The 14155-nt window shown below is 34.0% G+C and overlaps 2 protein-coding genes across 2 annotated transcripts; one reads left to right on the top strand and one right to left on the bottom strand.

Moving 5' to 3' along the window:
* Positions 1-1088: 1088 nt before the first annotated feature.
* Positions 1089-5906, top strand: LOC114163088 (monosaccharide-sensing protein 2-like). The gene is made up of 6 exons (XM_028047166.1): positions 1089-1277; positions 1418-1532; positions 1913-2473; positions 3087-4024; positions 4596-4783; positions 5295-5906. Exons 2-6 carry the CDS (start codon positions 1454-1456, stop codon positions 5737-5739), a joined length of 2211 nt encoding a protein of 736 aa, XP_027902967.1. The 5' UTR covers positions 1089-1277; positions 1418-1453; the 3' UTR covers positions 5740-5906.
* A 1768-nt stretch (positions 5907-7674) lies between these two features.
* LOC114195961 (protein MULTIPLE CHLOROPLAST DIVISION SITE 1) lies at positions 7675-10646 on the bottom strand. Its single transcript, XM_028086414.1, has 6 exons — positions 10484-10646; positions 10206-10388; positions 9968-10125; positions 9221-9608; positions 8211-8327; positions 7675-8100 (listed from the first exon to the last, which is right to left on the bottom strand). Exons 1-6 carry the CDS (start codon positions 10526-10528, stop codon positions 7903-7905), a joined length of 1089 nt encoding a protein of 362 aa, XP_027942215.1. The 5' UTR covers positions 10529-10646; the 3' UTR covers positions 7675-7902.
* Between the last annotated feature and the right edge of the window lie 3509 nt (positions 10647-14155).

Genomic DNA, 14155 nt, shown 5'->3' with positions numbered 1-14155 from the left:
TAATGGGACAAATAATACTTGTAAACATACCCCACATGCATGACATAAAAAAAATGCCAACTACAAGACAAAGGAAACTCACATATAACCTATTATATATGTTTATCCATGCACATAATGAATTGTGAAAAACACATAATTGATTACCTTCGATGTTAGAAGAGTAGATTTAGATTAAAAAACTACGTCAATACGACACAATCAATCATATGTCTTTGTTCTTCACACCACCACTTAACATGGGAAGACTAAATCTCTCTTACTTGTTTAATGAAAAATAAATGATAACACAAATTAATTGCCATCAAGAAAACCGGTTAACTTGGTATTTTTCATTTACTTTTGATGGTTGGAAATTACAAATCTGAAACAATTTATAAAAAAATAGAATGAAAAAACAAGAAAAAAAAAACATCTAAAAGAAAGGCTAAATTTGTCATTTGGATTATCACATGTCCATAGCGGTGAGAGATACGATGGAGTTTAGAAATATTTATTATAGAAACAAAATAAAAAAATAGAAAAAGATGCGAAAAATAGGTTTGAGAATTAAGAATGAGTAAGCAAAGTAAAATAATTTAATTGGGCCAACATTGCCAGATGAGTTGAATCAGAAAGATATTTATTATAATTATGGCGATATCTGGTGTTGTGTAAAATAATAAAATAATAATTGGAGAGATGATTGTGTGTGTTGCGTTGGAGGGTTTGGAGTGGCGCATCACCGTTGTTTCATAATTGGTGAGAGTGATCTGGCACTGGCTGGACCCCTTTTTGTCCTCACTTATCTCTCTCACACGCACCACACCGCACCAGATTCCATCCATCAATCACAACTTCACAAACTCTATCATTAGATTCACATTCACACTTTCTTAATTATTATTTATTATTATTATTATTATTATTATTATTATTATTATTATTGCAACAAGCAAGAGAAGAAGCTGAAGCTGTCACTGTTACCTCTCTTCTTTTACTACCATCATCATTTCAAATATTTTGAACAAGAAATTTTCGGTTGGTCATGATTATCATAATTGTTGTTTGTTATTATAATTATTATTTTTATTACTGTTACCGAAAGAAACAGAGAGATGAAGTGATTTTCTTTATCTGTGTGTGTGCCACCCAAAGGAGTGATAGTGGCGACTGGTCAGTGAGGAAGGGCAAAGAAGAGCGATCTGAAATTTCGGATACTTTAATTGCTTCTCGCTTTCACCCAACCAACTCTCAATTATAGATACTCCGTCAACCTCAATCTCAACTAACTACCAGTACTCTCTCACACCCTTTTCTTTTCTTTTCTCTTCTCTTCTTTTCTTTTCTTCGATGGAAGCTTGCTTGATTCAATAAAGAGAGAAAGCCGTTTTTTTTTTTGCTTTTTGGTACGTGATTCTTGCTTCTTATTTAATAGGTACCTTGCACGCTGCTTCTTCCTCATCTTGCGCAAATGAAGGGTGCTGTTCTCGTCGCTATTGCCGCTTCCATCGGTAATTTTCTCCAGGGATGGGATAATGCAACCATCGCCGGTACAGTTCCCATTGATTCCTACTCCTCTTTTTGGATTTTTTTTTTCTGTGGCTTTTGATTACCACTGATTATGTTGACTTTCGATATAACTAACTTCTTGTTATGCGGAATTGAAGTGGTGAAACTTCAATCTGGATCAGAGAGCACATATCTAAAGAACTGCATCTGACCTCACTCTACAAGATTGATTGCATGCAAGTTTATATTAATCGAATCTGATATGTGATATGTTTCTGCTCTGTTTGAGCAGAATTTATCAATCAGTTTGTTCTTCTCAGTGTCTTATGTCTCTGATGAATAATTATTATTCTCGGTCAATTTTTTGAGGTTTACAGAGAGTGCCTAACAGATCACTGATTCTTGTTCTGTTGTTCTGCAGGGGCTATTGTTTATATTAAGAAAGACCTTGCGCTGCAAACAACTATGGAGGGGCTTGTGGTGGCCATGTCCCTGATTGGGGCGACGGTAATCACCACTTGCTCCGGTCCTGTATCGGATTGGCTTGGTCGGCGACCTATGCTGATAATCTCATCTGTGCTGTATTTCTTGGGTGGTTTGGTGATGCTTTGGTCCCCAAATGTGTATGTGTTGTGCTTAGCGAGGTTACTTGATGGATTTGGGATTGGCCTTGCTGTGACTCTTGTTCCGGTCTATATATCTGAAACGGCACCCTCTGAAATAAGGGGATCTTTGAATACGCTCCCTCAGTTCAGTGGTTCTGGAGGCATGTTTTTGTCGTACTGTATGGTCTTCGGCATGTCATTGACTCCCTCGCCTAGCTGGAGGCTCATGCTTGGGGTTCTGTCCATTCCTTCGCTCCTCTATTTTGCACTGACAATTTTTTTCTTGCCTGAGTCTCCTCGGTGGCTGGTCAGCAAAGGAAGGATGCTGGAGGCCAAAAAGGTGCTCCAAAGATTGCGCGGAAGGGAGGACGTGTCAGGTAATGGGATTATTTTTCAAAGCATTCTTCTCGATTTTTTGTGCTGTCTATATGCTTCATGTACTGTGGGAATCCTGTTTGGTAATTTCAGGTAAATGCTAAATTCTTACACGAAATCACTGGTTACGATTTATCGCAACCTTAATCTGTTGTAATGTCATGATCAAGGTTTTCAAATAACGGTCTACAATCACAATTTTGCCGCCATATTAAGTATTTGGACTCCGTTTGAACCCAATTGTGGCCACCTTTCTTTTTAATTTTCTACAATTGAAAAAAAAAAATTGCAACTGTACCTGCAACTCAAAACCTTTGACATTTTTTATTAAACTACACTGCAATACCATCTTCAGATTTACGGGGGTACTTAACTAATTGCTGCATAGTTGCATATCTCCTTCCTGTCATCCTCCTTTTATAAACTGCATCTTATCTCGTATGTGTACAGGACTCAAAATGATACTGTACACATGGACCATCAATGTAAAATACTAGGTTGCACATGATCTTCATTTTGAACTTTTCATTGCATGGATTAGTTTGCGATTCTCAACCTGTATTGAAATTTATCAATGCAATGATGAATCAATTTATGAATTTATAATTCACGCAGGCGAGATGGCATTGCTGGTTGAAGGTCTCGGGATTGGGGGTGATACATCTATAGAAGAGTACATAATTGGCCCTGCTGAAGAGTTGGCCGATGGTCGGGAACAAGGAACAGATAAAGATAAAATTCGATTATATGGATCTCAAGCGGGTCTGTCTTGGTTAGCAAAACCTGTCACTGGACAGAGTTCTATTGGCCTTGCATCACGCCATGGAAGCATCATCAACCAAAGCATGCCCCTCATGGATCCTATGGTGACACTGTTCGGTAGCATTCATGAGAAGCTCCCTGAGGCGGGAACTGGAAGCATGCGAAGCACTTTGTTTCCACATTTTGGAAGCATGTTCAGCACTGCTGAGCCGCATGTTAAACATGAACAGTGGGATGAAGAGAGCTTACAAAGGGAAGGAGAGGACTACATGTCAGATGCAGGTGGTGGGGACTCTGACGATAATTTGCAAAGTCCTTTAATCTCACGTCAAACAACAAGCCTTGAAAAAGACATGCCTCCTCCTCCCTCCCATGGCAGTATCCTGAGCAGCATGAGGCGTCACAGCAGTCTTATGCAAGGATCATCTGAGCAAGTTGGTAGTACAGGCATCGGTGGTGGCTGGCAACTGGCATGGAAATGGACTGAAAAAGGTGAGGAGGGAAAAAAGCAAGGAGAGTTTAAAAGGATTTATTTACATGAGGAGGGAGTTTCTGCATCTCGTCGTGGATCCGTTGTTTCAATTCCTGGGGAAGGTGAATTTGTCCAGGCTGCTGCCTTGGTTAGCCAACCTGCTCTTTACTCCAAGGAGCTTATCGATGGACATCCAGTTGGTCCTGCAATGGTTCATCCATCTGAGACTGCTTCAAAGGGGCCAAGTTGGAAAGCTCTTCTTGAACCTGGGGTTAAGCATGCATTGATTGTTGGAGTTGGAATACAAATACTTCAGCAGGTAATGTGTGGTTACTATTCATTATTCTCTTCTCCACCTGCCTTGCTTATTATAATGATAAAAGGGTGGTATTTAGTAATTTTTCCTATTCATAATCTCCATGCTCGTTTAAACTTCCGTTGCTTTCCTTCCTTCTTTTTATTTATTTTTTTATTTTGGCGAGGGGGTCAGGTAGGTAAATTTGGGGAGCCCAAGTCTAAAACCTTACACAAGCCTTCTGCTTTGAAGACTGCTTACGTCGTTATCTAGTGTCTATTGTTGTAGACCTTAAATGTTATGTTACTGATCTTGTAGTACTGTTTGTCATTCCCTAGTAAGTCACAAAGAACATTTGAAATGAGGTTTGATAATGGTGTTCATATTAAAAAGTTCAGATGTAGTTAAGTATTAACTGAAATCATGACTGGCTGAGAATTCTTTGCTCTTTTCTTCAAGTATTCAAAGCTACCCCAGCGTGTATAACCTCCTTGTCATTCCTTGCTGAATTTGTACTTTATCCAGTTTACTGCATCAATTTATTGGTTTATGTCCTGTTATCAACGGCTGACTCCTAATTCTTCATGTTCTGCAGTTTTCAGGGATAAACGGGGTTCTATATTACACACCTCAAATCCTCGAAGAGGCTGGTGTTGAAGTTCTTCTATCAGATGTAGGCATTGGCTCAGAGTCTGCATCATTTCTTATCAGTGCTTTCACAACCTTCTTGATGCTTCCTTGTATAGGCTTAGCCATGAAGCTCATGGATGTTTCAGGCAGAAGGTACGCTTTCTGTTTTTTTCCGGGTCTATAGTTTTCCCTATGTATTCGATGACTCTTCATGACTCTTCTTTTTGCATGCATTTTGTAAGGTGATTACCAGTACTGAACTAGATAACTAGATTTATTCCTCATTAATTTAATGACGTCTATCTGGTCGATGGAGAACAAAAAATAGAGTTTGTGTCGATCTCCTAGAGGCGCATAGATCCTAGTGACTTTCATTGTACAACACAAGTTAAAGCATAGTTGCCAAGGAAAATTGACTCCTGTAGAATTTAGTGTGTTGCCGACTATGTAACTAACTTTCTGGAGCTCTAGAAATTTAACCTTAACAATTGTTTCACTCGATAACTTGAAAGATTAGTCAAGAAGTAAGACCACTAGTAGATTCCAGACAGGTTTATTCTAAAGGTTCCTTGAAAACGATTTGCAGAAGTTTGTAACCTTCTTCAAAACAAAACATATTTTAGTATTTTCTTAAGTTCATCTTGATTTGTTCCGTGGCTTGCAGGCAATTGCTACTTACTACAATTCCCGTGCTGATTGTGTCACTGATTATTTTGGTGATTGGAAGCGTAGTAAATTTTGGCAATGTGGCCCATGCGGCAATCTCAACTATATGCGTTGTGGTTTATTTCTGCTGCTTTGTGATGGGTTACGGACCGATTCCAAACATTCTTTGCTCAGAGATTTTCCCCACTAGAGTGCGTGGCCTCTGCATTGCTATATGTTCTCTAGTGTTCTGGATTGGAGACATCATTATCACATACTCGCTGCCTGTGATGCTCAGCTCCATAGGACTTGCTGGTGTCTTCGCCATTTATGCCGTTGTTTGTTTCATCTCCTGGATATTTGTGTTTTTGAAGGTTCCAGAAACAAAGGGCATGCCCCTTGAAGTCATCTCTGAATTCTTTTCTGTTGGTGCAAGGCAAGCTGCTACGGCCAAGAATGAGTAGCACCACCACCCATTATATACACTCTATAACTTTAGTTGCTCAAACCCTCCCTATCTCGTCTTTATAGATTTTGCTTCCCATGACTATGGAGGATATATGTTCAAGCATATCATATGGATGTGTATTATTCTTTCATAAATATAAAATTTTTGCATTTTAGAATTATCCACATTAGACCATCAATGAATTCAACAATTATCGTTGGCCAAGTCACCAAAATCCGTTAATAATCCAACTTTTACTCATCACTGTGGTAAGGATATTTTCTGTGGGGGCCTTCGATATTAATGCGCATTCTTGTCCCGGTGGCCACTCAAGACTGCCCAATTACACTTATTGCATATTTACTTCTTTATACTTCTTCAACTTTAGAGGGGACAACGATTTTGGTCATTTCTAGCTCTTTCGAGAAAAGTTGTGTTCACCCAATCTCTATTTAAAATTGTATAAGAGAAACAAACACTCTTCGTTGTCATGAAGAAAAGAGAGCGAAGGATCGTGAAGAAAGACAACAAAAATACAAATATATATTGAGTTTAAAAAACTACTTATAAATAATGTCTACGACGAATTCTAATTGGCTGAAATTGTACAATTTTTTAGGCAACATAAAAAGTAAGATGCATAGTATTTTTCACAATAATTTTCTCGTATGACTTCTAAACACATTCATATTATCTCTGGTAAAAGTTTTTTTAAATCGGAATATTTAAAATACTAGTTAACAATTTTTTAAAAAAAATATACATAATAGTTTCTTCTTAGAAAACTGATTTTCCAACAAATCCTGTTCGCTGTTTCCACTTATGCAGATCGGTTGTGGACAAAAGAGCAAGTGCTGCAACGCAACTTTATTTCCACTTGTACTAATTTATCAGATCTTCCCAACCTTTTGGAAATTCTGATGCTCAATTTAATAATATTCTTATTGTTACCGACTTCAACAGTGCGGACTTTTGGAAAGGAGGTCAGTTATGTGGCTACTACGAACTTTAAGGCTATTATTGAATGATGAAATACAACGAAATAAATTATACAAATTTCATTATTTAAACTATTTAAAATACGATGGAAGGTAATGGAAACATGTAACTGCATCTAGGAACTACTATCACTGTAATTTGTATTTACAATAGCAAATTCTATAAATGTCAGTTTGGGGGCATGAATTTACAAATGTAAATTAGAACTATATTTAAATTTGAACTGTAAACAGAATAAAAAGGAACAATGATAATGATGATAATAACCCGTGAAGACAATAATAATGTTCGCAGTAACCTGTGGGAATTATTAATAGAATATTGCAACCGTGCATCTTAAGAGTGAAATTAAGACTTGCATTGCAATTAAAAATAAGGAAAGTTGGTCTCAATTATGCTATAATTACATGGAATTGTACATCGAAATCATATCTCAACTAAACAATAATTCAAAAATCAACTTAAGAATCACAACATACATTTCCACTTACTTTTTAAGTACCAGTGAAATTATATATATATATATATATATATATATATATATATATATATATATATATATATATATATATATACACACACACGCACAGCGAGATATTTGATCGAAATGTTTTGGATATTCCGATGTTAATATCCACAAGACATAAATTTGTTGAAAATTACAAATTACAAATTTGTAGTAAAGCTAACAAAGTTAAGCTGACATTAATTAGGTATCTGGGCTTCAACGTACAATGAACAAACAGTTTTCGTTCTTCGTCGTCTTCCTGGCTAATTTGTTAGTCATTTATGAGGTTGCAGAACCGGAAATTCTAAACAGTTCTTATGTAAAACCAAATAGCATTACGAATAAATTAGGAAATGTAAAATTCCCCACCAAAAAAAAAAAAAAACATGTTCGGTGACAATATGCAGCAACAAAATTATATTTTTATACTTTAAAATAAGCAAATGCAGCAACCAAATTATATTTTTATACTCCAAATAAGCTAATGCAGCAACCAAATTATATTTACAGTCCTCATCTATACAATTAGACAGCTCTAAAGACTCCAAAACGAATAGTACAAAAAATTTGGGTAAATTCAAATCCATAATTTTAGTGCTATCGGAGATCTATAGCCCGCCTCATAGCACTTTTAAGTTGGATCAACATGGGTAAAAGTTGTGTGCAAAGAACCTAAAGAGTTGGATCTTCGGATGATGTACTTTCAAAGTGATTTAGGTCACTGTCTATATTAGGTGAGTCAGGATCACTCACTTGATTGTCTACAGAGCTCTTCTCTGCTTGATCATTTAATCTGGTGTGGGAGTTGAACGGTCTTTCAATTTCTTTAGCATTGATAGGATCTATCACTAGTTTATTGATTTTCTGCTCCTGTAGCATAAATAATACAAAAGGATTCAGTGGTGCACCAAATCATGCAGAAACACTTTAGCGATGTTTGCATGCGTGTGTTATTGTTTAGCATTGGTAGGACCACTCGCCTGATTGTTTACAGTGCTCTTCTCTGCTTGTTCATTTAATCTGGCGTGGGAGTTGAATGGCCTCTCAAATTCTTTAGCATTGATAGGATCTATCGCTAGTTTATTGAGTTTCTGGTCCTGTAGCATAAATAATACAAAGGGTTTCAGTGGTGCCGCAAATTAGGTAAAAGCACTTCAGCAATATATCTCCGTGTGTAGTGAGAGAATTACTTTTATAAGAGAATTAGTGAGCAGATTTTGACTATATAAATGGTCAAAATTAAAAGCTACTTAAAAAAGTCACACGTAGTGTGGTGTCCATACATGCCAATTTCTGATATCAAGGATTTGAGTCAGCCAAAATACCAAGAATTAAAATATTAACTCGTTATGGGATAGAAACAAAGCCTGGTTTGACCATTTGCAGCACATGAAGAAAAACTATTCTTGAACCCAGATGTCATTCCAATATGCTCCCTCCAATCTTTAATATAAGAAAAAAATGACGTCTTAGAATGTTTATCTGAAATATAAACAAACTCAACAAATGTATCTTATTTAATGAGACTATCTCCAAAATGCTCTTCATTTAATTGGAGTTTTACTTCGAATAACTCTCTTTTATTCTTGCAATCAAGTTTTAAGAAAGAGTAGTTTAAGAAAAATGTTTTTTTTTTAAATGAAAATAGTAAACTAAATGCTACTAACTTTCTTAATGATGGTGAATTTGTTTTCTACTCAAATTCAAGACTGGAGGGTGGAACTAAATATAACAAGATCAGAGAGTATCATTTTTGTTTAATTTTATATTGGATCTCTGCTATAGTAATAAAAGAATGGAGAATGGTTGAATCACAGAATGATTTCCAAAGTACTATCTTGGTGAATATCAGCCAGAATGCCAAAGTTAAAGACCGTCTACTCCTCATGCTTAGGAATTAGGACAAAGTGGTGATAGCATTTACAAAAAGAAATTCTAAAACTATATAAAAAACATGGAGCTATTGAATTTACTTGTAACTAGAGCTTACATTCTGTAGGGCTTCGAGCTTTTTCTGCAGGGCTTCATGTTCGGCTTGAATCCGGAAAGGAACTCCGTGCTTTTGATACACATTGTTCTGTGCCAAGTCTTCATCCAGATCAGTAGCAGTGGTAGCAAAAGGATGATTAGCCGGAATCCACCGGACAGTATCAGGATCAACATCCGGAGGCACAGAGTCCCCTTCTCTAAGGAAAATGGTGGGTCGCTTCCACTGATAGGCACGCGACCTCCTCCTCTGGTGAGTGGCCTGCTGCTCTTCGGTAAGTGTGACAGGGGCTAAGCGATAAACCTTACCACACATCTCAACCGTTGAGTTGCTTTTGCCAACCTTGACAAAAGGATTATTGAACGGGTCTTCGTACTTGAGAGGCCTTGATCTGAAAACATGCATACAACAACGCAGATAGACAAGATGGGGGTTTCATCATTTTTACTTGTTAGGCAGGAAAGTGGAAACTCGATCTCACTAGGCAATTCTTATCAAGTAGTATTATTGTCAAAACTGTATGAAAGAATATGCAAATGAAGAATACATTCTTTATTTCCTCATTGATCAATCTTTACAGAGAATGTTGTTATATAGACAGCATTGCTCTTAAAGATTATTATACGTGGGTATCTATGTTAATTATGGTTTGCCACTAATTTTATGAGCATATTAGATAGATAAATACATAATATGAATGAGTGAAAGCAAAAAATAGTAACAATCAGTGGGTATGGATAAAAATCATACATGCCTCTTCTATCAGATTTCAGTTGTCCACGTCTCACAAGATCAGCCACGGAACCTGGACGCTCCTTTTTTCTGGACACGACCCTAAATACTCCAACCAAAACCACGAGCGCAACACATACCCAGATCGGAAAATTGCTTCCACCGCTTCGATTCAGCTACAAATAACAACAATTGTAATAATAAGAAAAAGAAACGGTAAATGAAGAATGAGTGTGAAATTAAAAGGGTGGCACACCAGGAAGGAGGGGATGGTGACGGAATTAACGAGTTGATGGTAAAATTTGGAAATGGAATTGATGGAGTCGTGTTTGAGTTGTTGGGTGCGAGAGCGCCATTTGGAGATCCCGTTTCTGATAACAATGCGATTTCTAGTAGTGATGATACTGCCATTGCTAGTGCTACTGATGAAGGAACAAGGCTGCAAATTTTATTTTTTTGTTGAAAAGTTTGATCGTTAATGAGCATTGTGAGAAACAATGTAGTGTTTGTGGAAGAGAGGAATTGAGAACTTACGCGAAGAGAAAGCGAGCGAAATTGCAGTGTCCAAACAGAGGCCATGCGAAGTTGTGTTGGTGGCAACTCAATTGCAGCTTTCAATTTCCATTCCCTTTCTCTATCTTCTCCTCCGATCTTCGATGTTAGGGTTACAGAAATTTTCAAAGATAAAATAGTAAGAAAAATATAAATAATAATAATAATAATAATAATATAAGAATCAAAATCAAAATAAACCTTCCTCCGAAAACATATCAGAAGTTCGCGGTTCGATTCAGGGTCCGGTTTAGTAATAATAAATAATAATAAATAATTAATTAATTAAGTTTTAAAAATCTTATAGATTTAAATATTTTTAATTAACTTACAAAACAAAGTTAATCCATTACATTTTTCGTATGGTTATAAAAAAAAACTACTACTACCAATTTAACTAATTATTGACAAAAAGAATCAATTAACAATTGAATTGATTATTCGTAATTGTAATCAATCAATAGTGCATAACATCTTGAGTCACTAAATAGTTAATTATCTATAAAATATAACCGATGGTTCGTTTAGGATAACTCATAAATATATGAGAGATTATGTATGTGTCACTAAATACTCTTTTAGATCAAATAATCTATTACAATAATAAGTAATAATTAATTATATAACAATTATAACCTTTGTTTAGTCTTCAATATCATTGATTATTGAATGTATTGTTTTATTAGAACTACAATAACAAACAATATTCAACTCATATTTATAATTATCAAACTCTTTGAATTTAAATTGAGTCTCACATAATATATCTTATATTTATTATTTTAAATTATATAATTTTGAATTAACACTAATCATTGATCTGTCATTTCATTTATTAATGATACATTAACTATAAGAAAATTTGTAATTTTCTGGAAACAAAAATTGCATGTTTTTTGGTTAAGTATGGACTGAGGTAATGAACCACATAAGATTTTATGGTATTGTGCTCTTATTTCTAGGTGTCTATTCGTTAAAAGACTTTTTATTTTTCCTATTACATGATTTTCAACCTTTCTTTTTTGCTTTCAAATTATTAGCGTAATCCCTAAGATCATTTGATGTGATACTTAAACTTGAATATTTTGTTGTCTAATGGAGTAGTATTTAACAACTTTGTTTGGAGTGAAAAATATAGTATATGCCAAAAGATATACTACATGGCAGCTAAAAATGGAGATGAATATTTTGATTAAAATAATAATAGTGAGTATAATATATAGTATATAATAAAATAAAAAGTAAGGAAATGTATGGTTATGAATAAAGGAAATAGAAGATGATGTTTTGTTAGGTAGTGAGGGAAAAGAGGGTGGCGATGGAATAACTTTTAAGAAAAGTGAAGCAATTATTTAATGATGCATTCAGTCTTTACAAACTCTCTTTTTTGTCCTAATTCCCCAATTATTGATTCCAACTTGGATATCAACTTCTCATTACCCTAATTGCTTTATAATACTAATCTCATAACTTATAATTATTCTCTATTTTTGTAGTGACTCAACATTTGTGCTTCGATGCATCAAATTTTAAATCATTCTCTTCAAACACACTTCTACTAAATGTATACAAGTGTTTATCTTCATCCTTAATCTTCTAAAACCTCAAATTTTTGTTATTACAAAATTTATTTAGATACATTTTAATCATTTATTTTGAGTTATTTTTATTCTTTTTAGTAGTATGATGTGATGATCTAAGAATGATTGAAATGATAGGTTAAAAGTGGATAAAAAAATTGAATCAAAATATCATTATCCATTTATTTTATCGTTTGTATATACTGCTATTATTAATATTCTTTTTACTTTTTTTAATTTATTATTATTATACTTAATTTTATTATAACCTTATAAATCCCAATTGCTATACCATAAATACCATTCATAGTATAATGATTACACGCATTAGAATGGATTAGCCGCAAAATGAAATTTAACTATGAATCTAAATTTTATTTTATTTTGGATATTTATATGAAAAAATTTAACACTTTATATAAGTAGAAAGTAATATTAAATCTCTTATATGTTGTAATCTACACATTATTAAACATTTGATATGTAAAATGACAGTAGTATCGTTTTATAACTTGTTGTTTTGGTAACATGTGACATGATTAGATTTAAGCGGGCTAACATAAATCGTGCACAAACTATTCCACACATTGATTTGGCTGTTATAACTATTTTAGAAACACTCAAGAAATTTGGTGGTCGAATTTCAATGCCACAAAAAAAAAAAAAGTCAACGAAAAAGTGTGTCGGTTTGGTAGGCTAAGGTAGCACTAAAAGATGGCACTCAAGAATTTTGTTGCATGGAATTGACTTCGTGGCCTTTCATTTTACCAGAGAGATCTTTTGATTGCAATCAGAAAATTGTGACCTTTGGTTGTGGAAATGTGGAAGTGTGGTGAGTGCAAAAGCACCACCACAATCTCCATAAATATAAAATAACACAAACACAAACACATTCATACTTAAGATATCTTATGTATGAATTCATGTAATAAAAAAATGTTTTTTGTATTGCCATTGTATCATGTTATGTAGAATTTGTTGCAAGACTAATGCGTAAAGTAAAATAATAATCTTCTGATATTGTCACTGTTACTTTTTCGTTTTAAACTCTTATACTCTAAAATTTGATAGAATAATATAATAAGTAAAGAATAAATTTTATAACCAAAACACACAGGTAAAATTTATAGAGTTCTTTGTCTGTAACAGAATAGTTATTATAATAAATTATTGTCGTTAACTATATGATAATACTGTATCAAACTTTATAAGATCATTGTAAAATGATTGATAAATAAATTACATCTATATAAAGAATTGATTATGTAAATATCTCATATTATCTTGCATGTCATTTATGAAATTCAAACATTTATGTTTTTTAAATTTGTCAAAGAAAAAAAAAATTAACTGTTGTTTAGAATGAAAGACAGTTCTAAGTATTATATGGTTGTATACTTTTGAGAGATGTTGAAGAATGGACTAAATAGCCACTAACACTGTGAGTGTATTTCATATGATCAACAGCACTATATCTTTTCCACAACAATGGACTTTTTCAAATGATAAAAAGTATAGTAATTGTATGTCAAATTGTGTAAGAAATTACGATTTTTTATTTCATATTTTACACATGCTTCTAAGTTCTCTGAATGGGTTAATTTTGCTTACTTTATATTTTAAAAGAAAGTTAGATATGGGAGTATTTAGGGCAATGTACAATGCATATAGTCTAAGTGAATAAAATTCAAAAAAATTTATTAGAAATAAAAACTTGGGATCATTGGTGGGCCCAATAAAAACTTGAATAGTTTTGGTCCAAAGTGTACTTGCATCTTTATTATTTATTGAATTAAATGATGTATAAGATTATTTAATGCAACCCACAAAAGGAAGATTATTCGGATACCTATGGTGTGTGATTTCAAATGAGACATTCATTGATCTTAGGTCCTCTGTGGCCACGAATCCTCAGAATTGAATTAATACCACATATCATATTATTTTATAGACTTTATTAATTAATTGCCAATAGAATTTAACATTATATTACCGTCAGACTTTCACTAATATTACATCATATTCCAATATTTAATGGTAAAAGAAAATAATGATAACTTAATAAATTTTATAT

The sequence above is a fragment of the Vigna unguiculata genome, chromosome 9, assembly GCF_004118075.2.
Source record: "Vigna unguiculata cultivar IT97K-499-35 chromosome 9, ASM411807v1, whole genome shotgun sequence".
Lineage (NCBI taxonomy): Eukaryota > Viridiplantae > Streptophyta > Magnoliopsida > Fabales > Fabaceae > Vigna > Vigna unguiculata.
Note: the sequence above shows the minus strand (reverse complement) of the source record. Positions and strands in the feature narration are given on the sequence as shown.

Excerpts from the sequence above, each read along its gene's own strand:
- LOC114163088 (XM_028047166.1), top strand. The coding sequence starts at position 1,454 with ATGAAGGGTGCTGTTCTCGTCGCTATTGCCGCTTCCATCGGTAATTTT. Across the intron at positions 2,474-3,086 it reads CGGAAGGGAGGACGTGTCAG|GCGAGATGGCATTGCTGGTT; the intron begins GTAATGGGATTA and ends TAATTCACGCAG. Across the intron at positions 4,784-5,294 it reads ATGGATGTTTCAGGCAGAAG|GCAATTGCTACTTACTACAA; the intron begins GTACGCTTTCTG and ends CGTGGCTTGCAG.
- LOC114195961 (XM_028086414.1), bottom strand. The coding sequence starts at position 10,528 with ATGGCCTCTGTTTGGACACTGCAATTTCGCTCGCTTTCTCTTCGC. Across the intron at positions 10,389-10,483 it reads TTCGCTCGCTTTCTCTTCGC|CCTTGTTCCTTCATCAGTAG; the intron begins GTAAGTTCTCAA and ends TAAAATTTGCAG. Across the intron at positions 8,328-9,220 it reads AGCTCGAAGCCCTACAGAAT|GACCAGAAACTCAATAAACT; the intron begins GTAAGCTCTAGT and ends TTTATGCTACAG.